The 26053-nt window shown below is 40.1% G+C and overlaps 1 protein-coding gene across 1 annotated transcript in view; it reads left to right on the forward strand.

Annotated features, from left to right (window-relative positions):
• Window positions 1–26053, forward strand: part of atosa (atos homolog A) — a 32605-nt gene continuing 6552 nt past the window's right edge. The window contains exons 1-4 of the mRNA XM_006779827.2: window positions 1–1405; window positions 22042–22226; window positions 24389–24585; window positions 25726–25851. Coding sequence (XP_006779890.1) covers window positions 1375–1405; window positions 22042–22226; window positions 24389–24585; window positions 25726–25851 — 539 coding nt within the window. The 5' untranslated portion in view covers window positions 1–1374. The remainder of the gene's footprint in view (window positions 1406–22041; window positions 22227–24388; window positions 24586–25725; window positions 25852–26053) is intronic.

Consider the following 26053-nt stretch of genomic DNA (forward strand, 5'->3'; position numbering starts at 1 on the left):
TTGGGAGAGAAGCCCATCTCTTGTGCGTCCTCGTCTCCGCTCGGACTTTTTAATCGCTGTTTGTCTTTCAGAAGTGAAAAGGCACGCTGCTGGGCTTGTGTTTTATTTTTAAATCTACATTTTTTAGCCACACATGGCGCGACTTCCTCAGAAGTTTTGGTACCACTTCTAAGTTGGCGGTTGCTATGGCTGCGAGTTCATGCGAGGCTGGTAGAGAGGGAAGTGACGAGAGGCACTGTTGTTGGGACACGTGACTAGAGCTGCACTGATCTGTTTTGACAAGCAGCAGGGAGGGAAGTGAGGAAGGGAGGCAGACTGTAAAGCATCACGACTAGGAGGACTCACTGTTCCTTTCATCTGCATTTCGCCTGAATAATATCAGTACCGACCTAGTCCTCTAGTTTTAGTAGTCAGCTGGTGTCAGCGCCCTGACAACAACGGTTGCTCCTTAAAAATAGAAAAAAAGCTTGTGCGAAACGTCGCCGTCGTCCCCGAAGCGTTCGGTCGGAGTCGGACTATTTGTTGTCGGTTTGAAAAGTTTTAATGAGGATCACAAAGGAAGTCTGTACAGGTGGCGTTTCTAACGCAAAGTAGATGGCGACGATTCGAGCTTTGTTGACGGGCAGAAAGTGCACTATGTCCGTGTGATTATCGCTGGTTATCGTTTCGCGAGAGGAATGATAACGCTGAAAATGTTCTCGTCTTAGCAGAGAAAAATACCGAGACCGCCCGTCATCGGTATTAGCAGCTGAGCCGTGGCTACCTGTGCTACATTACTAGGGGGTTGGGGATGTTTGCGAGGTCGTCGTCACTAGCACCAGCTTAACAATACAGAAACAGTAGGGGTTATATAGTTGGTTGAGTTTGCTTTCTGGATAGCACTGCTGAGTTAGCAAACCCCCCGCGTCTTGGTAGTTAGGAGCCAGCCTTACACAAACGGGGACACCGAAATGAACCACGACTTAACTACGGTTCAGGTGGTGGAATTTGAGACTAGCTGCAAGAGTAGCCGGCTTGCTAGTTAAATTATTTGCAGTCAGAACGGCTAGGCGCTACCAAGCAGACTGACAGTCCTTACGCTCACTGTAAGTGGCACACGCTATCTGTTATCTTTGTGTTTGACAATACAGCGCGACTGGATGGGAGCAGACAGTAGCATGCTAACAAAGCAATGCTTTGTTGTTGGATAGGGGGCAGTTGGCACCAACACGCAGGCTTCACAGCTGATTTTATTGCTTAGGTAACGCAGCAGCTCTCAGTCACAGAGAGGGGGTTCAAGGGGGCAGACGCCCGTTGTGTGTGCTGTCCAGGCTAGGTGTGTTAGGAAAAAAGAAGACTGGGAAGATCTCTGCAGGAGCACCTGAAGGCAACCTGATGACACTGGACAACATGAAGCCCGAGCGAGGTATGTGTACCACCAGAAAAACACGCATACACAGACATATATTTATAATGTATCTCCCTGGGGTGGTCAGTGTTTGGGTAAGTTGTGCGTTTCCGGCGTTTAGTAGACTGACTACCCATTTCCCCGAGAGAGGAATCAGGTCAAAGAATTATGTAACAGCTGGTCAGCCTGGTCACTGGTTATTTGAATTAACAGATCCTGACTTGGGTAAATGAGTACGTTTGTGTGCAGTAAAACACACATTTGTTGCTCTAATTTACAATGTTAACCCTGTCAGCTGTTTTATTTCCTCATTTTTAGCATCTGCATATAACCTGCAGTTCTTGTTTTGGTAGTCTCTTGCACTGGGCTGCTGCAAAATATTCTTGACACCCACCCTGTTGTGGAAATAAAGCTCCTGCCTTATGCTCTGCAACCTGTTTACAGCTCACTGTATCTGCAGCAAGAGGTAAAACAGGGACGGAGGGGGACATCCTTGTTTGTTTCAGTGTGATTATGCTAATTATACTATTGCATCAATTTGCAAAGGGTAACTCGGTGCCTAAATCTCTGCCCTCAGACTGTTAACAATAGGTTTTGTGTAAGCTCCTTTATTATGTTAGTTGAATTATTCACTAACTAAATGATTCATTTGGTGACTGAGTGGTTGTTTGTGACCCAGAGTTGTGGTTGCTTGAATTTGTGGAAATTCCAAAATAGCACCATACTTAAAAGCAGTGAAGGGTGACTGTTTTCAGTCAGTTATAGTCTTTGTGTTTACATATGTTGTGAAACTGCAGACAGACTGCTGACTGGTTTGAGTGGGCTCTTACTTAAGCACGATATGCTGATAATAGGACCCTTACACCGCACAGTAAACATGTGCCCCACAAGGGCATAGGCTTTTAATCCCAGCCTTACCTTTCCTTGCCTGTAGGATCCTTTATATAGAAACACAGAGCCAAACATTTGTGGGATGTGCTTTGCCAGAGTAAAGGGCACACTGGTTGACATAGTACAGTGTAATTATAGCCTAATAATGCAGCACAGCATATTAGGTCAACTAAACAGCCAAAAACAAACCTGCTGGTGCATTTGATTTACAAATAATCTGTATGCGTCTTCCTGCCTTGTGCAGGCCAGTAGATTGAGAGCTGTTGGCCTAAGACACATTTCTACAGTGCGTCTGTTCTTTACCCTTCATGGATTATCGCTGTCATGTTCTAATTATGAAAGCCTGTGCCTGTAGAAGCTGCACCACAGCAGTAGCTCACCGTTTGACTGGCAGATACCGTGGTGCTATTGTTATTTTGAACATACTGTGCTGTTCTTGTGGTGGAGATGCCAGATTGCTTATAGGCTAGATGCCTTCTTTTTCTTGCCTCATTTCTCAGAGAAGGGACTGCAGTGGAGAAGAGGGGAGCTGTTTACTCAAGCAGCGTTTTCACACCTGAACTCTGGACACTGTCAGAGTAATTAGGACAGTCACTGTCCACAAAGCTGCCCTTTATCACATGAAGGAAACAGCACGAGATAGTCTCTGGACATTTACCTGGTCTGTTGTCACATGGGCTCAGAGTTTCATCAGGAAAGCTGCTTATTGGGATTGGGATTTATTTTCTTAAATGCACATCAAATGTCTAAAAAATAAAAGTTCAGTGATATAGCCCATATTAGCTTTAAAGGTGATCTACTAACAATAGAGAGAGTAGCACAAATTAGTCAACTTGATGAAGGAGCAAGTAATCTACTGTCCAAAATAATGAATGCTAGGATAGGTTTTATGCATTACCTCGGTTACTGTGCATAATACCTGCATTGTTCTGGATTTTATTTTTATTTTTAACTTGAATACCTTGGGAGGCAGAATCAGACATTAATCTGAAACACTTTAATCCATAAATAAGTTCATTTGCGATGTCGCAGAGCTGTGTGTGCATGTGCACTGCTGAGAAAAACCACACAAAGCATTGTGTGAGCTCTGGAGTTCTCACGAAGGACTCATCTCTGCATGGCTGAAAACCTGAAACTCAGTGACAAGCTACAGGGAAGCTTTGGCACCACATTTACATCATTAAGCCATTCACTCGTGCCAGTACAAAGTCATTCTGATAACATTTCTAAATGAATTAATACTCTGAGCATCATCTATCACAGCCACATCAGGAGAAAAAATAAGACAGTGTCACAAACCTTATTAAACAACATTTGTGTGGTACATTTAAATCATTTCTTAGCGAAATTTTGCACTGTGAAAGTCAAACTGTTACAAATACACGGGCAATAAGGCAAGCAGGAAAATCAACCATGTCCATGCCTTTCAGTAACAAAATTTATACTGCACCTATTCAGTAAATGCTGACACTAGCTTTTTACTGGTAAAAGAGGGCTTTGCACTGCTGCTGATTGTCAGTAAATCTGGCCCCATGTGTGGGGAAAGACCTTAAGGCTACTGAAGGTCACCAAGGTCAGACTGAGAGTTCCTAGGAGTGCCTTGCTTTGTAAGTCCAAAAGAAAAAACTGAACAAGTCCAGACACATCTATTTCACACTGCCTCAAGTTGTACTGCCTCTGACCTCCTGATCAGCTTGGCAGAAAAAGTCATACCTTCTGGGGAAATGATAAGATGAAAAAGAAGTACTCTGCCACATCTTGCTCCTTGCTTCACCATTAACCCTTTTGAGATAGAATTAGTGGACTAACAATGGTCAAATTCAACATATCAGACTAGTCTTTGTGCTGAGCAGACCTATCAGATCCCATGTAAGTTGGAGGAAAATGCTCCAAATTTTGCGGTTTCTTATCCCTTCATGAGGTTAATGGATTCATACACACAGGAGTGCATGTTTTTAAATTTAAAACCACAAAAGAGCACTAATGTCAGACCCTTTCTCAGGTATCAGTTTATCAGAACTGATATTTAGGGGAAAGAAGCAGAATCAGTCTTGGTCTTCAAAGAGCCCAGCTCCCAGATAATTTGGACTTCCAAGAAGAAGAAAAAATACTTTTCTTAAAGTTCATGCAGCATCTCTTTGGGGCCTTAGTGAAGTGTGTGTTTGTTATTTATAAAAAAGGAGCACTTATATTCTGCTCCGGGGCCTAACCAGAGTCATCTGACCCCCTTGTTTTTCTGTGAGTTGAGCTATGAGTCAGGACACCATGTGTGTGAGTGTATGCGGGTGTGAGAGCAGAGTGAGTGTGGCACAGTATTCAACAGATTGCTGTTGGCCCTAATAAGCGCTGTACCGTTGAACCATGTGGCTCAACTGACAGCTTTTACAGGTGCCATAAAGAACAGCTTTGGAAAACTCCAGATCCATTTACACTGGTCGGGGGGAAAATGGCTTTTTGTATTGTTCCAAACTGTTGCTGCTTAAGTGTGGTAAAGCTGGGTTTTAAAAAGACATAAGTTTGCTTTGTGTAGCAGAGGAAAGCACGATTCAAAACCACTCTGGAATTGTTTATGGTATAAAATCCTCCGTTTTGCTCAGCTGTTGCCTTTTTTACTCTTAGATCAGTGGAGGCTTATTACAAATAAAAGCTGATTTGCATTAGATGTTGACTAGGGATCATATAGATGAGTAATGAGCAAGTTTCCTTATGCCCTCAACCACAGCTCTCATTGTCCACTTTTCAAACAGTATAGTCTGAGATGATCTCAGAGCTAGTCATGTCGGACTTAGTCAGCTGGCAAGCCTCAGTTCTGCATTTGTGCTCTCTAGAATGCTACTTGGTGTTTGTACACCAGTGCTTCCAGTTGAAAGAGGAGTCGAGTACAAGTCCACCTTCCCCCACCCTCCAGGCTCGCACCACTGCCTGCCTTCTGCCATACGTTCAGCCAGATTACAGCTGCCTCGAGATGTCCCCAACACTTGCCAGCGGATCAGCGTCTACACTCTCACTGATGAGAGACCTAGATAACGCCGAGCGACATGCACTGTTGTCCCGTATAGCACCTGTCTAGTCTCGTGCTGTCTTTGCATCCTCCTCAGCTGTGATTTACCTCCACAGCAGGAGGCTGACACAACAGGTGCTCTCTTCTGTTTTACTCCTCTCACACAGTTGGAGCCATCATTGTCTTTTTTAATTTATTTACTCATTTATCTACCGAGCTTCTGTTCTCAACATGTTTTAGCTTCAGTGAAGTCCAAAGTTATTTGGACAGAGTTTCTGTAATTTTTTTCTCTAAACACCATCACAATAGATTGGAAATAAAGCAATTATGATGAGATTGTGTGGAGAAGTGTAGATGTCTGGCTTTAATTCAAAGGGTTTAATAAAATGATTAACCATTTAATTTCATTAAATCAAATTCAGTTTTATTTGTATAGCACTGAATCACAGCAATAGTCATCTCACTTTATATAGTAAAGTAAAAAATAATAATTCTGGCCATTTATGCATTATCCCTCTACTACTTTATTGTTTTTTTTATTTTAAGAAATGTTTCTTCTCTTTGTCTGTTTTTTTTTGTTTGTTTGTTTGTTTGTTTGGTTTTTAACCTGGGGATATTTCTTCTGTCAAAGTCTTGCAGCTGGAATTAATTTTATCTTCTAAGTGCTTTTCCATATTGCCTTTTCAATACAACAAAACAGCCATTTGCTGACCCAGCTGCAACGGACATGGATATTGGACTGCCCATTGTACACCCAGCTTTAGAGCTGCCTTTCGCAACGAATACCATTCAGCTGTGAGTTACTATCCTGGCCCCTGGAGTAATCAGCCTAAATCAATGCTGTTGTGACAGGTTTCACTGTAAGTAGCCTAGCCTAGCGGTCGTATGGGATTGGGCACCCACTCCTCCCAGACCAGTAATGCTCTTACATAATGCTTGAGCATTTTATTAAGAACACCAAACCTTTATCTGGACTTAAATGCAAGTGTGCTCTTACCTTGTATGTACATTCTGTGTGTGCATATATAGACGTGATGTTTAAGATTACTACTTTAAAGAGCTTTATCCTCACGCAGACATAAAAGCAGGAACACTTAGCCCAGCCACTTTGTTAACCCGCACTGTTAACACACTTTTTGGACAATCAAAAATACAGAGTCCACAATTGGCCCTGGACTGGCTGAAGCAGTAAGTAGCAGCATGGGTCATATTTCTACTGCCAGTGAGTGATGTCATTGCTTGTTTGTTCGTCACATCCTCCCGCCCCTGTGGCTCCTCATAGCCAACCAGCAGCCAGCTCTGCAGGAACAGGAAGAGCCATCTGGGCCTGGTGATTTTTCTTGGTGGGGGTGGTGTTGTGGTGATGTCTGTGTCTCTTTGTCTCTGTGCATTTAGTTTCTTTGTTTTTAGTTCTGTCTGTCACTGATTACTGATCTGTTTAGTTTGTCTCCCTTTTATACTTGTAGGGTTTAAAAAAAAAAGAAAAGAAAACTAGATGAATTCACTAAAATCTAAATTTACCCTTTAGTATAAGCTTTTGAATTGATGGAGACAAGCTAAACAGCGTTAATGCAGTAAACAAACCATGTTTCTATGTATAGGAACTTAATCTCCATGAAAAATCAAATCTGGGTGGTGCATCCTTCCTTCCACTTCAAGTTTTAATCCCTGATGTGACATAACAACCTCGCTGTTACTCTATAAGCTCTGCGGGATGAGCCCTGTTAGCTTGAAAAGCACAAAAATACAAGGCACTCATGCTTGTTAGAAATATTTAGAGTATCCATTCATTGGTTTCTGAGTTATTTCTGGAACTGAGAAACCAAAATGACAGCTTCTTGTTAATCTCAGCGGTGTTTGGAGAGAGTATGTTAAGGGATGTGTGATTATCACTCTTCTGCCAGGTCTGAGAGGAGGGAAAACCTCCTGGCAATTACTTTTCTTTCTGACTTCCTTGCTCCACTGGTTTTCTTTTACTTCTCCTATCTCCCTTTTCTCTCCTCCCCATTTTCTCTCCACTCCTCTGTATCATATCACATATAGACCTCAGCGTTTAACACCCCCACCTCCACTATCTGCTGATAATATCGAGAGAAAAAACATATTGACAGAACTAGGGCTACCTTGACTTAGTATTTTATACACAAGAACTAAATACCTGACAGTGTACCGTGTATCTTTACAGGCTTCTCAAAGAAGTCATTATGCAAATATTTGTTTGTGTAATAATGCAGGGAGTTCAGGAAAAAGTCATCCTATTGACTGGCAGTCAGAGTGACTGTGTCATAAAGCAAATGCATTTTCATTTTTGCAAATTAAATTTGCATTTCATTCTGATATGACCAGAAAGTCAAGAGTGGCTGATGAGTCCAAATCTAAATGTTATCTTTATGAAAGCTTCTGTGTGTAAATTACATTGTTCGTATTCCAGGCATTGCATATAAAAACATTTTCTCGACTGTGTTTCATTTAAAGATGTGCTGATCAAGATAATTCCCATTTGTGATACAGTGCAAACCTGGGGCTTGGGTGTCTGCTCACAATCCAATGCCAGTATTGCATTTGATAGCTGTTTTCCTCATTGTAAGAGACAGGGAATCTTTTATATGTTTTAAGGCAAAATCAGGATTAACCTCAACAGCGCTGTTTTATCTTAATGAAATAAAATGTGAGGAATGACCAGATTTCAAAGTTTGTTCAGAGAATGTGTTTATTTGTAAGTAAAATAATAAATGACAGCAGGTCCATGATAAATGCGGTGGAGAAAAAAAGGGTGATATTCGCATAATTGATTAACGTAGTCTGATTAGGCTTCTAACACACATGTACATAACGTGGAAATAATGGGAAACAGCTTAAGTGAAATAATGTTTCATCGAATCCCAGCATGGGTTGCAGTGATCCAGTGTCCTTCTTGCCTCTACTTTATGTAACTTCTCTCAGACCAAACATAACAAGTGGAAATGAAAATTAGTAGTAGTAGTAGTAGTAGTAGTAGTAGTAGTAGTAGTAGTAGTAGTAGTAAGTAAAAAAAAAAAAATGCAAAAGTACAAGTGAAATCCCTCCAAACTGCTTTGCTGTTAGCTTCTTCTATGCTGTTAGTTCTCCTGATAGCTCCTGCTGCCACATTGCAAATTAAAAACACAAAACAACACAGAGCACTGAATAGTTCAGCCCAACACATCGTCACCAATACCTGATCCAGCTAAGATCCAATCCAAATCTTATAGCAGTATAAATATTCCATTCTCTAACCAGTGTTTATAAAATCAAAACCACTACTGTCAGTTGCCATCATTTTTGTTTTGTTTTGTTTTTCGACTGGTTGATGTTTAATATAGCCTCAACAGTCCAGGGTGAATCAGAAGGCTGTTGAATCCTCTTGAAGGGTTTAATTTCTGTTACCAGACACCACATATCTTTGGTTGCAAAGAGTCTTACATAAGCACCACTTTAATCAAGTTCACACACCACACACCTCACCGGCTTCTCTGTTCCCATGCTCACTGTGTGCTGTTGTGGTCAATTACTAAAAGACCAAAGTAGGTGACTCAGAAATGAAATGTCAGATGACACTATTAAGACACAAAATACAAGAATAAAATAAAAGAAATGCATTGTTTTCTGTGACTGTGATTCTGTTGACTTATCAAATTATTAGATGCAACTTTTTTTTCTTTCTTTTGTAGATTTAATTGGGTTCTTCTCTCTCATGTGACCTCTTCTTTTAGAGTAATGAAATAATGGGTGCACATACACAAACACACAGACTCCCGGTGTCTGTTACTGGAGAACACCTTCGGGGCTCTTTGTGGAGGCGTTAAGCACATTGTTTATTAACCACAGTGTTAGGTTGAGTTAATTTGAAACTCATCACAACTACCCCCTCTCCTTAACTCTATTGTCTCATCTCAGTTCTTTCAGGCCAACAACCAGGCTATCTAATGAGTCAGGTGATTCCTTATCACTCCAAACATTGCTTCATCCTCCCAGCAAACCAGCTGACAGTCACTCTTTCCTGCTCAACTGTGTTATTGTTCTTTTCACCTTTGCTCGACAGGCTTTAGTGGTTATATTTCTTTTTCGTATAGGTATATGCTTTTAATGAATGCTGTTGAAATTTGCTGTCAGGAGCTGTAACCTTGCCCTTTCCTACCAGATTAATCATTTTGTATAACCCTGCTAGGAGTAAGGCAAAGGTTTAAAGCAACTGTGTCAGCTTTAGCCTTTTGATTCTTTGTCCACAGCAGCTAATTCCAGTCTCCAACCAAATCAGTCTGGCCCACTTTTTACACGGCCTTTGGAGCTACACTGCTCGGGTTGCTTAATTCAGACTCCTCTTTCTAGAAATTGACACTAGCAGCACAGGAGGGGTCAAAGGCCTGTGCATTTGCGTTAGACAGGGTAGCTCTGATTACAGAGAGAGGCTGGGTTGTCCCACTGCCCTAGTGTCCTGTCGCTGCCAGCATTCAGCTTGCTGAAATTTAATAGTGGTTTTATGTGGAGTGAATATAACCGTAAAATTGACCAGGATTTTGTTTTGTATTTTAAATTTCTCATAAAAATTATAATGTTTTCATCTTCTTTCCAGCACATCTAGTATAATATCAGGCTGCGTGTTTGTAGTCTTTGGGAAGTAATGCAAGATAAGAATCCGAGTAGATGAAAAGTAGTCTCTATAGTGTACATTTAAAGGCTACGTTAGAGAGGTCTACTTAACTGTTGGCCCCACTGGAGCTTAGCAGTTCTCACTTTGACCACTGCCCACCTTGTCCACTATTGCTGTACTTACTCCACTCCAGTTCAGGTTAGATAACAGATATTAGTTAGACAGTGAGGTTGAAAAGAACCACTCTTGCTTGAATAACAGAGGCTTTGTGCCTCACAGCTCCAGTGTGTGCAAATAAGGTCAAACAGGATACTGCAGAGAGTTGAGGTCAAAAAGGGCACTGTGGAAGCGTACACCGGACCTTTAAAGATACTGTTATGGATATTTCAGGTGAAATCAGGGAGGATTTGGAGACCTCCAGGAAGAGGTGATAAATTATTATTTCTAAATGTCACAAATGCCTGTCTTTTTTTTAAATCTCATGAAATTTTACTGTACTTTTCATTCTGCTTAACTGCTGTTCATTCTGCTGCATTTACACCAGGAAGCTGCCCAGTGTAACCAGTCTTATACAGTTAGCTGCCAAGCAACTCATTTGAATAATAAGGGGTTTAAGTACCTTACTTAAGGACTTCAGTTGCTATGGTTGTCAAAGATGAAGGGAACATACTGCATCTCATTTTTAACCCTGGATATCTGTACAGGATTTGAATTTACCCATTTGTATTCACTGGCTAGCCAAGAGTGTGCAGATTTACAGTTCAGAAAGGCTGTAGAAGCTGAATTTGCCAGTCGGTATAGTTAAAGCTGCGTTAATTACTGTGGAGTTTCAGTGAAATCCTGCAGACTCATTACACTCCATCAATTGCAGTTACCTAACCACAATAAACTGCCATTGTTACTGGTTCTTTCATCATCCAGTATTGACCTAATACTGTAAGAAAGCTGAACAGATTTGTGTGTATGAACAGAAGTTTTCTTGGTTTTGAACTCAGTGACATACAGTTTTGTTCTCATTAGCCAAATGAGAAATATCCACCTGTAAGTTGGACATGGAGATGAGGATATGTGAAGTAGTGAAGTCGAATAGTAGCAGTTTAGACAAGATGCATAGCTCTTTATAGCTCTTTTATAAAATAAAAAAGCCTGAAGTTAACCTTTTGCACCTCAGCTCAGATTAGGTTTGTTTGTTTAGTCCTTCGGAGTCCAGTTAAGCTTCACAATGGTGATTTTTTTTTTTTTGTTTTCCATGAGCTCAGAGGTTGTTTATCATGTAACATCAGTAGTATGTTACTCAGCTACTAAACAACAGCTCTTGTTTTATGTCTGACAATAATGGGTGTGATAGAGAGGACAAGGTGGGGTGCCAGTCTGGGTTGTGCATGTGTTTGTGTGTCTGTGTGTCATTTGTCTATTGGCAGTTGGAGAATAAAAGCTGAGTTCACAAAGAAGGGTTCTCCTCAGCTGTAGTGGGACTAAAGTCCCTTAGCCAATCAGAACTTGTTGCTATGTCTCATGTGAATCTGCCCCTTTGTGTTGTTAGTGGGAGAGGGACATACACACACACACACACACACACATTACAGAGTCCATAGTTTAAAGGAAAGTGGGAGCATTTTCAGAAAGGCAGAGGAAAATCCCAATATAGTCTTTGTAAAACTAGTAGTTGTCAACAGAGTCCAAGGTTTAGTGGTGAGATACATTGGCAGCCAGCTTATTGATGAAATTTAAAATACCAGGGTCTCTCACTCTGTTAGTAAAAAACTAAAACAACTGTGATTTTTTTTGTTTTTAAAATTGAAGCTGGAGTTCTTTCTTTATGAGAGATCTTTACCATTATTTACAGCCGCTGGCAAAAACATGCCGGTTTCTTGGCAGACTTCACCACTTCCAGTGTTTTGTAATCTTGTAACACAAGGCAGACAAAAGCAGGAAAGGTGAGCTGGCAGTGATGTGTGATTCGTGTTTTAAAACGCTATGGAAACACAGCTGACCCTGTTTATTACAAGTGAAGTTAAGCAAAGCAACGGTCCTCTGCTGTTTTACTGCAGAGATGGAGAGTAAAAGCTCTGTCTGTATAGCAATTCACATTAGAGTACCATAAACACTGAGGATAACATGCACAGCGACCTAGAGAGGGCTCAGCACTCACAAAGCGAGCATGATCACATAAACAGCTTAACTGTCATAACAGAAAATCATAATGTGCAAAGCAAGGCCGTGGCATAGAGCCGGAGCACCTCACTGCACCCTTACAGAGCACAGCTGAAGCGTTAACTGTCACTTGCAAAGACACATATTGGCGCAGATCATTGCTACACAGAGACACTCTTCAATCACCGTGACGGGAATCTTTAACACAATTTTCCTGTTGCCTTGGTAACACGTGTCCCACCCACCTTTCTTCCCTGGTCAGCAGTTATGATCATTGATCACAGTCTTCTTCCATTCCCAGGTCAGTCAGTCAGGAGGAAAATGACTAAGACCATATCTGTTTTTCTTCCTTTTGTGTTGGAAGTTGTTTTTGTTTGTTTGTTTTTAATAAGAAAAGCGGAGGTTATTTATTGCTACAGAGCCTGTGTGGTTATGGCTGGTTCTTCTTTCACAGGAAATTTAGCAAGATTGAAGCTTTTAGATTCCTTACATAGGTGCACTGTGTTCGGGAGCACTTTTAAAACTGGCAGATGTTGAGAAATAGATATAGTAAAGCTTCTTATTTTTCACTGGTGAACCTCTTTAAAAATGTTGTCATCTGTATCTGATAAATGTTGTTAATTCAGTTGTCTGAAACCATGTGCATCAAAGTGTTGTTTCCTTACAATTTCCCACGATGTTACAGTTTTTGGTGATACACTAAGCTTCTTGTTAGCTCGTGATATGTGGTACATGGCATGGGGGTGGTTTTTTGGACCAGCTTGTGAAGTTATACAAGACTGTTTGCTCTATCCAGATGTTTGACTTTTTTTGTTTTTGTTTTTTGGCTTTAACTTGTAACCCGGTCCTGTGGTTGTGTGTTACTGTCCCAGTGTGAGTACTGGTAATTTTAGATGAAAGCTGTAAACCAATATGCTGTCCCAGTCAAAAAATGATAAAGTTTTTGATCTACAGTAACTAAAATTGAAGGTTATTATTTTGTTTTATGGGCTCGTTGGGATTTAGTGGTAGTACTTTTTGACTGTGTTGTGTTGACTGGCAACAAAGTGTCAAAGTATTTGGGTCAACCAAAACTGTTTTACACGCACTCCAAGTGTCGTAATTTAAATCCAAAGTCCTGTTTTTGTTCAGCACAAGTATTTTTTTTAACCAAATTCAAGCATCAGCATTACAGGATATATCATAGTTTCGCAACACTTCACCAATTTAATGTCTTTAATGCAGAGGAATAGAAACAGTCGTTGGTACTGTGGATTTTTGACGCGTTTTTTGACAGTTTACTGGAGAAAACCTGTTTTTTTTAAAAAGTGCAAGAGTGACATCACCATGTGGAATAAGTGCCTGGTCCAAACAGCCTATATTATATGAAAGGTCTCCTTTTTACCTACATCTTGATACCCAGCTCATTTCTAGCTGTGATATTCACTATACTTTTCTAATGTAGTTATTTTTAACACGCAGAAACTTGTGTTATTGCTGTGAAATGGAGAAACAACATTGTTGTTCATATATATTATAGTTTGGAAGTATTGCATATTGGTCAAACATCATTAAGACCTAAGGCAGTTTTTCCAAATCCTTGGGAGTTTGAGAATACAGAAAGGCCTGGTTCACAGAGGATCTCTGGATCTCCCTTTGCAATTTGTTGCCTGTTCAGCTTGTGTCAGTTTTCTTTTGGCATAAACTAGTAGGTCCCTCTTAATCTCTTACAAAGCTTTAAAGTGGAACATCTGTATGCCGTGACAGTTGTGTTCAGTGCTTTGTTCTCATTTTCTAACTCATACATGAATTATTCCTTTACTTGGAGACAGTTGGTCGATCACATTGTGGAGATCATCTAACTCTAAGACAACATTGACGTTTTTAACACGAGAGCTTCATGACTCATGTATTGAAAAGTCAGAGCTGACTACAAAAACAGACACTTCCTTTGTGACTTCTTGTTTGGGAAGAATAGTGGAAGATCTGTTTTGGTTCTTTTTTGTTTTTTATATTAGATTTTGGGACAGATAGTCGTGATCCCTCAGATGTAAAGCAAAATAGATATAATTAATTTGGTCCTGTAAAAACCACCTGGTCTCCAAATATAATCAGTCACACTGCAGAATTATGGAACAAAAAAAGGGGGGCGGGAACAGCCTTGCAAACAATTCCCATAGTGGTAGAAATGCATTCGCAAGATCTGCTGACATTTCAAAACTGCCACCTGCTTTGCCACCAGTGCATTTGTATACTTTAAGGCTGAAAAGCATGCCTTCATTTTTTTTGAGGTAGTTGCACAGTGGACATCAGGCTGCTTGCATAAGCATAGCTTTGTGGTGGACTTCATGGGAGTCCCTGTAGAAATAGTCCACAAAGTTGTACTGTGATACTTGTACAGAGTTAGCTCAGCATAACAGCTATAATATGTAGAAATCAAAAGGAACAGAGAACTGCATGGATGTCAGCATTTTAACAAGTAACTTGTGGCTGTTAGAACTTTTCTCAGTTTTGTAATACTGATGATTATTCTTATCTTTTAATAGCGCATGACTTCAGGCACTCTCTACTTTAGCAGTTTCTAATATGGGTTTTCATAGCAGACACCATTACAAAGTCATCAAATAGTTGGTTGTGGGAACCTTCACTTTGAAATAAGAGTGAGAAAAAAAAACAGAAAAGGAGTGCTTACCAAGTTGTGTCTATATTTATCACACTGGGGGCTGCAGTAAAGGCATTTAGCATAGAAGAACTGTCTTGTAAAAATGCAGCTGTGAGTGTGTCTTTATATCTCTATCAGGACTGCACAATTCTTGATTTAAAAAGAGAGCCTTGGTTTTTTTTACCCATTCAAAATCCAGAGGACAGTTGTGTCCAGATAATGAAAATTTGCATTTTGTAATTTCTTTTGAGCATTGTTGGGTTTGTTGAGAAGCAATGATGGTGCTTTGTTAGATGAAGGTTATGCTGTGCACCAGTAGTGCATAATGTCACATGTTGTGGTGCTGCTTCCTTTGGTTGTTGGTGTTGATTGCTCTTGCAAAGATGACAAAGAAGATGTGATGTATGCTGCTTTTTTAATCTCTCGTTTCAATGAAACGGCATTCAGCACAGTAGATTCTCACTCGTATTTTATGAGTGAAACAGAAACGAGTGTTAGATTTGTGTTTATTTATTTCTTTTTCCTCTACTGATGCACAGTTAAAAGTCACGTGACACGAAACCAATGCTTTGTTTTATTTTAATCATCCTTTCAGTAATGCATACTGTACATGATAGAAGTTTAGATTTTCTGAGAAAAGCTTTGGCTTAAAAATACAACTGCGTTTATATTGCAGCCCTTGAGCATTTGGCACTATCTGCTGTGTCCAGTCCATGCATGATTGAAGGTGAGCTCATTACTGCATCACATTTTTAATTTATATTTCATGCAGTGATGACTAAGAGGTGCAAGTGCAGCCAAACCCCCCCCCAAAAACCCTTTACTTCAAACTGTTCAAGAATCAAGGACATCCACTGCTGTACCCGATCATAATAAGAAATTTTGCGATAGGAAAGACTGAACCTTCTATGTTTGGCTCCATTCAGAAGGAGTTAGATATCATTGTGTGTTGAGCTGACACACCTCAGTGAGCCCAGCAGACTGCTGCTGCACTGAAGCTGCCTGGAAATTGCCTTAATGCACTGCCTCCCGGCTGGCTGGTTATCTGAAGTCTGCAGACCCAAAAAAATCAAATGTCTTACACTTATCAATTTAAAACCTCAAAAGATTTTAAACATCAGGACTAAGACTGGGCATTTGAACTTTTGTAAGTTGCAAATACCCACTTGTGTCTTTGTTTCCTTGATTTGTCTCCAGAAATGGGTCCACTTGTACAGATCTTTGTTCACAGTTTTATTGCATATTCATCTTTAGAAAATTGTCTCAGCCTGTAAGAGCAGTCAGAGCTGTAGTATCTTGTGTGGATGAAAATCAATTATTACTATGAGATATTTATTATGTTTACAGCATACTGCTGCTCTTAAACAAAGCAAGTGTGTGTTTACTGTTCCTTTTTCTCTTGCTTCTAAGTTTATTCTAATATTAGACGTGGATGTTTTATACAAAGGCAAGTGGAACACCCACTGATAGATCTTTGTTGTTATGTAAATGTTGAATCATGTTTGGGGTTTTTTTTGTTTGTTTTTTCCCTATATTGCAAAATAAGTGTTACACTCACTTAATTAAATTAATTAATTAAAATAAAATTAAGGAAATCCCCACTGTAAAAATTGGACTCTCACAGTGCATAGGGTGTGTGTTGAAATGTGTTGATGTGCTGTTCTCATCTATAAGAGTCTTTTATTTATTCTTTTCTGTCCCTGTGAGTATTCTTTGAGAGGAACTCGACTGAGATAAATGTCACCTAATTTGCTTTATTTTTAAGAAATTTTTTCCAAGGTTCAAACATTTGAATGAAATTCACTTGACAGACAGTTAACTGAAAACATGGTTAAAATGACTTCCTGTCTCCCCTTTGAACTAACTGTGTAGGTTTCCGCTTTCCCCTTCAGTCATCTGTCTCCTTCAGTATCTCTACAGACCTTCTGTCTTTCTCTTTGTGAGCTCTGGCTGCTGCCCTGCAGTATGTTATCCCCCCTCTTTTTTTGAGTGAGATAAATTCTTTCCTTGATAATCAGTACACCAGCTTTAGGTAGGTGAACTCTGCATTGTTGAATTCCCACTGTAACTTTGATCTGTGACTGATCTTGCACCAGCTTTTGTCTCCAGTTACCTCCATCTCACTTTTGATAATGCAGCGAATATTTTAGTTAGTTTTTTTTAAAACACAAACGCTAAATAGAGAGAGTAAACAAAACTTCTGTGCATCAGATTTTTGAAGATGCCTCTTTGGTGTGGGAACTGTTTTTCTGGCATTTAATTAAAAATGGATTCTAGAAAAAAATGTTCATTGGTCAGTAATGAAAATAATTATTAGTTAAAGAAAACAGAGCTTTGCATATTTCACAAATCAAAATAATACAAATCTAGTTTAGTTATTTAATCCTCTGTCTACAACGAACTGTTTCGCTTGCTTCTTCTTTTAACCCATCTTTCTTCTGATTGGCTGCCCCTCATAGTTGGAAGGCTTGAACAGTGGGATGGGTGGGGCTTCTGTGCTCAAAAGTGGAGCTGTGTACCTGAGATGACTATGTTAGGGATAGCCCTTCTGATTAACATCATACAGAACAAAGCCTGAGAGAATGATTTGAAATTGACTGTTAAAAGCATATGCTGACCTAATTTATTTTAAAAAAACTACCATTGTAACAGTGTTTATATATCGCAGGTCTGTTTTAACCATGCTACTCTGGAAGAGACACAAACCGGGTAAAGTAATGGCCGTACAGAGGAGGATGAGAATGGTGGACATATGGGTACTTACGCAGCATTCTAATTAGCTGTGAGTGTATGTGTTTGAATGTTTGTATGTGTGGATAGCAGAGAAAGAGGCACAACTATGCAGTGATTGTGTGGCCATGGTGCGCGGATTAATGGGTCATCTTATCTAAATGTGTGTCTCTTACATTCTGTCTTTCTCTCCCTCTTTCATGCCATCTGTTTGTTTTTAAACAGCTACTGGGTACACAGTGTAAATGCTCTACTAGACTAAATGCATTTATATTATATAATTTATAAAGACAGAAACAAGTGTAAGAATCTGTTGCAACACATGCAACAAAAAAAAGGCACACTGAACAGGTTGCTAAGGCACTTTACTGTGACGACAATGTTGGCTATCGAGAATGACCCCTATGCTCTTGTCCTGGAGGCCTTTTTCCATCCCACATGACTCTATACTGATCTTTTGGCTCGAGGAGATGGACACAGCTGAGAGGTGTGTATGTGATTGTGTGCGTGTGTGCGTGTGCTGAACCAGGCGATCTGTAGGCGGATTCAGGCTGCTCTTGGTGGCAGGCGGTCATAGGTCTAATAATAAGACGCCCGAATCTTAATCCGACCTGTTACATAATTCACATCACACATGATCAGGAGACAGATGAGAGATCACATGCACATGGAAAAGCGGAAAATAACATTTTCCATCATGTGTACATTTATTACTGTTTGGGTTTGCTTAGTGCAGCATTTATCAGTGAACTGTCACTGGACCTAAACACAATTGTTTTCTGTTTGCATTTCTCAAGCACTGTTAGTAGTTGCTTATGGTACTTCTTTCAAACAATTTAAGAGGTCCAATGTAAACTGAAGAACATAATTTACACACGTAGATGACCCAAAAACAAATTGAAGGAAGAAAGGAATAATGTATCTCAGACAAACATTAATTTAAAGCGTATGCATACAAACATATCGGCTAATGAGAGACAAAACTGCCTGTTTGAAAAGATGGAGAGGCAGGAATTAATCAGTCATGGTCCAGTGGGTAAACGGAAGATGAGGGGAAGGAAAAGGCAGGATTGAACGTTAAACTTGTAGGCTTAATGACAAGTAAACAACTGTTACATAAATTTTAAAGTGACATTAACTATTTGTAGGTATGATTTAAAACGTTGTCACATGCCTCTAGCTTTAGGAAATAATTTTAACATATATTTATTAGCTTAAAACGATATATGAAAAAAAAAGCCCTGAAGTTTTCAGGTTTCTAAAGGTCACATGTGCGTGTGAGAGCTAGTCAACTAGATGTTGGAGCTCTGCTGCCTTCCTTGTCCACACCAGTAATACTCTTCAGTTAAACTAATTATTCAGATTTTATAAATGGAATTTGGATTAATGCAATGATCAGACACTGCCCAGTCTTTAACCTGCCAACTCTTGTGTATCATGTGCACAGCCTCTTCCACACACTACTCAGACAGCTCCCTCACTGTAAGCAAAATTTATTGTGCAACATTTATGTCTTTTGCGTAGGATTTCGAGTATACAACCTACACAGACATGCTTGTGTGCTGTAGTGCAAAAAGCCAGCACATAGTCTGGCATTTCTGATAGTTTAAAAAGTTGGTTTGATAAGTAAAGGGAAAGACAGCCGAGTTTTCCAAGAAAAGGAAGGAGTTATAAAACCATTAAACACGAAGAAGGTAGATCTGAAAAGCACTGAAAGAGGCTGCACTGTACAGTTTTCATTGTTTGGGGGTTTTGTTTTGTTTTTGTTTTTTTTACACTTGTTTTCACTTCAAATACATTATTTGTCTATGAAGATCTAATTTGGTCTTCTCCACAGCAGGGGCTAAGCTAAAGGACCAACAACAGCGCATCACAAGCAGAAGTAGACTACAGACCTGCTGTTTCACATAATTTTGACACTGCCCATTGTTGACAGTACACAGCTACAACATGTAGACTTAAGTCTGGAAAACTTGGTCTCAGGTCACCACCCAATGATGCTGGTCCCTTAAAACACACAGTGTATTTTCTGTAGTGTGAATGCCTTTAAAACATTCACGGTACAGAGAGCAGGACCTTTTCCTGCCACATGCTACATGTGAGAAAGGAAAATATACCAACCTGTTTCTCCAGAAACAGGAGAGGGTTGAAAATAAGATACTGCATTACTTCCATCAGTCATTGAGTTGAGCTTTCTGGATGAGAGTTTTTCCCATGTAGAAGGATCAGTCTCTGTACCAGCAAGATGAGAAAAATGCCTTACTCTGACTTTTGTTCTGCTTTTAATCATTTGAAGTAGCAGAAATCGGACACAAATGTGATTCTTTTTGAACACTTCATCTGTCCAAAGGTTTTCTTCGCCTTAGCCTCTTTTGTCTTATTCTGTATCTTGATTACCTCCTAACTTTGATTCAAGTTGTGTCTCTTTCTGTGCGTGTGTGTGTGTAGGCTTCATAGGAATGCTCTATTCAGGCGCAGTCCTTTAATGAATGACAGCTCTCATCTACACATACAGAGCCTGGGCCCCTTAACCAGAGCCTCCACCACTGGTCCTTTGTGTGCATTTTGGTTGTCATGTTGTCCTTGTTTGTTAGCATTCATGTGTGTCTTTGCAATATGTGCTTTAGGGGTGTATGTGTTCCCAAGTCTGGCTTTCCCTAGAGCGAAGTAATCTGACACCCACTGTGCACATATGAATTGGGAGCTGTGTGTGTGTGTGTGTGTGTGTGTGTGTGTGTGTGTGTGTGTGTGTGTGTGTGTGTGTGTGTGTGTGTGTGTGTGTGTGTGTGTGTGTGTGTGTGTGTGTGTGTGTGTGTGTGTGTGTGTGTGTCTGCTTTTGGGGGTTAGCAAACCATTCCTCAGAGGCTGTTTTTTCCCTCTGCTCACTTAAGCGCTGCCCCCCCCCCACGCCAATTCATCAGCCCATGCTTCATTTTGTTCCTGAGTGTCACCTTTAGCCCAGATCCCAGTAGTACCAGGAGCCTCTTTGACCAACTGGGAACATCAAACCTTGCTTGGAAATCAGCCAGCCAGAACCCACCATACCCAGTGTGTGCAACCAGCCCTCATGTAAATACGAGAGACGGTGTCCTTGAATGCTGACCTTTGTCATACATTACCCCGTTGCTCCTGTCTCTTCTCTCTTGTTCTATCTCACTGTTGGTCTCCTACTCCCTTTGTTCACACAGTTCTGATTCAGCCCATAAAGAAAAGGAGATTGTCTGTGAATATAGCCTCCCTCTCCATCTCCTTTACCCTGCTTTTATTCAGCCTACAGCTGGCTAACAGACCCCCTCCTCCCCTCCCTCCCTCCTCATGTTTTGTATTGGACTGCGTCTCTCTCCACGTGCAGCACCAGCTCAAAGGCATGTAGGAGGAGTTCCCTGAGTGGAATGTGTGCGACTGGCTGGCTATGATATGCACGCACTCACACATATATACAGCAGCAGCTCATAGCTCACACTTCTGCATAGCCAGCTGAGAGGGACTCTATTCTACCCAGCCCCGCTGTGGTGGGAGGAGGACAGGGTGTGTTTATGTGCTTCTGTACTTGTGTTCTTGTGAGGACCAGCACAGTCACAGTTTCAAAGAAGAGAGAGAGAGTGAGAGCAGTGTTTTCCCCTAAATTTGACTTGAGTTTGGTTTGCTGCTGGCTCACTTATTTAGACCTGCAGAGGTTATATGTACAGGCAACTCCTGTGCGTCAGAAGAAAGAAAGCTGTGATTCTTTGTGCTGCTGTGCATCAGCTGACCTCCTGCGGGATTCTGGGAGTTTTCTCTGGAGAAGAGCAGGAGATGGAGAACTAAGACAGGCTCTTCAGCTGTTTGCTAAAAATACCCTCCTTAAGGTCTAAGCTCATTTATAACACAAACAGCAGGATTTGTTTAATTTTGTTGTGGCAGGAGACACGCGAGTTAGTTGACTATCATCTTACTGACCCAGCTGCACCTTTTTGTAGTTGAGAATCAAGTACATTTATTGAAAGTGGCTTAGCATAAGCTGTAATTTTACTGTGACATCTAGTTCTCCTTTGTGCTCTTGTATAGCTGTTAGTCAGAGGGGAATAGCGCCGTTAAAGGTCCTGCTCTCTCATGCCAGCCCCACCCACAGCCCCTGGCCAAACTGGTGGAGCATGCACTCTTATGATTTCTCTTGAGTGTTTTCCTCGTGTAACTGGTTGATCTTTTGTTTGCAAATGTTTTTCCAATGAATATTAATGATGTCATCGTCATTGCGGCTGATGTTTATGTGCACGCCACATAGAGAAGAAACAATCAGTGTGTGGCTTCACCCAACAACTCAGCTGACATGGATGGTCTAAATATATTCCTTTGAAGTGGCCAAACTGGAAAACTTGTGTCATTCACTGCATTGCCCCACACCCCTTCTCTAAACAAGTCTTTCCAGCCCAAGTTAAATGGCCATTTTCAAGCATGCAACACTGAACAGGCAGAACACGTGGCTTTCTGGCATGGGTACATTACATTTTGTTTTTGTTTTTTTAATTGATACTTTTTTCCAGCTGATCCCCCCCCCCCCCTTTTTTTTTTTTAAATTATTATTATTTGTTCGTTTGAATGTGCGCTGGTCATATAGCTACTGCTGACCCTTTCTTTGTCTTGTCCAGATGCAACAGAGGAGTTTTTTGAGTACGACGCGGAGGAGTTCCTGGTGTTCCTGACCTTACTCATCACAGAGGGAAGGACACCAGAGTATTCTGTGAAAGGCAGGACTGAGGGGCTACATTGTCCACCAGCCCAGTCAGCCATGCCTCCTCTTCACAAGCATGAATGCAGCGACAAACTACCCCAGGTAAGATTTATTTCATACATCCAGGCAAGGCATAAAGTTATCTGGTACTGTACCCTACATTTAAAGGCTTGTGTTTTTTAAACTGTTCCACATTAAGAATATGGCTGCATGTACATATTGAAAGGAGCCCTATGTTTTGTATTCGTAAAATAGGCTTACTTTGGTTCGCTGTGGGTCAGCAGTTAGTGGTAGTTACGTGGCTGTTCCATGTCATATCACCTGCAATGATAGCGCTACAGATTTTTACATGATTAAAAATTCCATGTGGAGATATTATTACTATGGTCATGCTATGGACACAATTATCAGACAAGCCCGGGCATGTCTGAGAGCTGTGCATCACCCTCAGATGATGATTTAGTACCTAAAAAGAGAACTACTTCAACCAACCACAATGCTTTGCAAAATGTACAAGAAAACTGTTCCCACTAAGCGTGGAAACAACAAACCATTAAGTACAACTGGTGATATGCTACCCAAATGTAAACAAGTGACTCTACCGAGAGCTGCAGCACACGGGAGTTAGAGTCCATCTGACCGGAAATGCAAAGGGTGGATGGAAATTAGTGCTGTGGTTACACGGTCGAAGAGCGTTGCTTTAAACAATTGGTTAAAAAGCTTGACCTACGATATAAAATTCAAGTTAGAAAATCTGTGTTAAAAGTATATATATATATATATATATATATATATATATATATATATATATATATATATATATATTTTTTTTTTTTTTTTTTTTTTAAGGTCTAAAAAAATATACATTATAATTTACGTTTCTGAGTGAGTAGAGTGTGACTTCATGCATTTATCTGCAGTTTGGATCAACCTTACATGTAAACATAAGGGGATCACATTTAATGCAATTATATTGCGTTCTTGTCTTTCTGAAATGGTTAACAGGTCGATACAGAGCCAATCTCCATGTTACGTGTAGTCAAATGATAGATCCACCTGAATTTTAACAACATGTAGATTTGCACCATCATTCACTTTAGTAAACATTTTATCAGGAATTGAGGTGTAAAAGGCACAAAACGCTGATAACCTTCTGTGGGGTGACCTTCCAGTCCTCCTTCAGGCACAGAATTTTTCCTTGCTTTAAGCAATGTCAATGTACACAGTTACTCATGCAGTCTTTGTTATGTAAACTAAAAGTTGACTTTCCTGAGGCTGGGCGGTATACCAGTTCATCCAGTTTATCTGGTGTACTGCCCTGAATTCCTTTTAAATTTTGTCATACCAATCCACAGCTGACGTTTTGAGCGCTTCAGGTATTGATTAGTTGCGCATTAATCTTACGGTTTTAACATCTCAACGTAATAACCCAAGACAGACAAACAAACAAAGATAAATTGGAAAGTGGAGATGTGCAGGAACTGAGTCTGCTGTCTCAAAAGTTTTGTTTAAAACATAAATAAATAATAATGTTTTTTGCAGTGTTGTGGGTTTAAGCCCAATGATAGAGGAGCACCCAAAAATGTAAACAATGCACTATGCTGACTTCATTCAAAAACACCAACAATAAAAAGATATACACATAATTTCGAAGCATAACAGGTGACCTGTTAAGAATTAACTGTCAGCTGAATTGTTTTAGTTGTGCATTTATAAAAACCAAAACAATAATATTTAAACACATTCAGTTGTTTTTGTATCTTGTTAACTTCTGACAGTTGAAAAGTAACGTATTACGTAAGACTAGGTAACAGCCCTCGTGCAATAAAAGCAAAAGAAAACTGCGATCATAAAAAATTAAATATTCAGAATGAAGTGTAACATGTTAACAGGATGTTTCAGGATGAGTGGTACCTAAGCTGCTCTGATTTGATGGTATACACACTGTACTGATGCATTAGTAAAGATAATGAAGCTCTGTAATAAATTTTTATTTCTAGTTTGGCAACAGAGTTGTAACTTTGTAACGAACTGCTGTGTTAGGCTGCTTTAATTTTTGCAAAGTATAGCTAATAAATTGAGTCTACAGTATATTCCTCTGTCACTGGACTGCCGTGCAGGATAAAAATATCTTCTTTTTTTTAAAACTCAGAGGTTAATAGCAATATTTACTCTCTACCTGCTGTGCCCCTAACTTTGGTGTTGACATTCACTAATAAACACTAACCGCTCACCTTTGTCCACGGATGTGTGTGTGCGCCTAGTGTCGGCAGGCGAGGCGTACCCGTTCTGAGGTGATCCTACTTTGGAGGAACAACATACCCATTATGATCGAGGTCATGCTCCTTCCAGACTGTTGCTATGGCGATGAGTGCCCCCCAAGTGATCTCATCAGTGACCCGGTCATCAAACAAGATGCTCTGCTGTTGGAGAGATGGACCTTGCAGGCTGTTCCTAGACAGTATGACTGACACACACACACACACACACACACACACACACACACACACACACACACACACACACACACACACACACACACACACACACACCATTTTAAAGATGGGGAATGCAAGAAAATGTCTATTTTGCTATTTTTCGTAACGTACACCGTCCTCTTTTACTATACAAGAAGCATTACCTCTCTGCTTACTTTAATGTTCGGTTTTGCTGATGAAGAATCATCTTAAGCACAAAGAAGTTGTTGTGCAGGCAGATTTTTCTAAAAGAAATAGATTTGAAAGTGTTCAAGACACTATTTGTTCAGGCTACTAGAATAGTCAGATTTTTCAAAGAAGAAAAACAACACAAACATAACTTGTTTACTGGCTCTCAGCCCTGTTTGATCTTGTTGAGACTAGCTGAAAAAGCACTTGATTTGTGGAATACAAAATTGTTATTACTGTCAGAGCTATTCATGCCTTAATGATAGGGAAATGATATCAATAATCTTGTTACAAATGTTTTTTAACTTGACTGGACAGAGCCTCACGCTCACAGTCTGATGATAAAACTGACTCTGAGCCAAATGGACAACAGCATACTCACAGATGCAGAAACTTATAACACGTCTGTAAGGGTCACTGCAGCTGCTAAACTTGAAAGGATGTACATGGTATGTTGGGTCTCTAAGTATCATTTACATGTGCTTGTTTACCAGCAGGCCTGTTGCACATGGACCAAACATGGGGCATAACAGTCGTCTTACATCATGTGTTTTACAAAACTGCTGCATAAAAACTGCATTTTATTTTATATTTGGGGGACAAGGAAAACCTTCACCAACAACAACAAAAATTTGAAAAATCTTTAGTTAAAAAACAAAAAAAACCCCAAAAGGACAGAAAAACAAAGCACAGTTAAAAGCTTTAAAAGAACTAGAAAATAAAACAATGGTCAAAAATCCAAAAAGTGAATAATAAAAAATATATATAATTGGTGCGGTACTCAGGGAGTTAATTAGTCTGACATATTGGCCTACTTTCCTTCTCACATGTGTAGGAACAAGGAACACTGTGAAAGATTAAAAAAATACACATCGTTTTCTCATTAACCTGACATACTGGCACACTTCCACCATTTTTTTTCTCTTTTTTTATAGAAGCGGCGATCGTTTCATTGAAGAGAAGACCCTGCTGTTGGCTGTTCGTTCTTACGTCTTCTTCTCCCAGCTCAGCGCCTGGCTCAGTGCCTCACATGGCATCGTCCCCAGAAACATCCTGTACAGGTCAGATGTAACACTCACTGAAGACTTTAACGGTGATGAGCTGAAGACTGTTCAGTCAAGCTTCCACACTAGTGCTAGTTCCACAATAAAGCGAAAGTTATGTTAGTTGCACATTTATATACACATGTGTAAGTTTTGTGTGCATAGCTAAAATGTTATTACAGCCCAGAACGTTCTTTTAAACTTAACAGTTAACAGGACC

The sequence above is a fragment of the Neolamprologus brichardi genome, chromosome 1, assembly GCF_056152115.1.
Source record: "Neolamprologus brichardi isolate AB-2024 chromosome 1, ASM5615211v1, whole genome shotgun sequence".
In the NCBI taxonomy this organism is placed as follows: Eukaryota; Metazoa; Chordata; class Actinopteri; order Cichliformes; family Cichlidae; genus Neolamprologus; species Neolamprologus brichardi.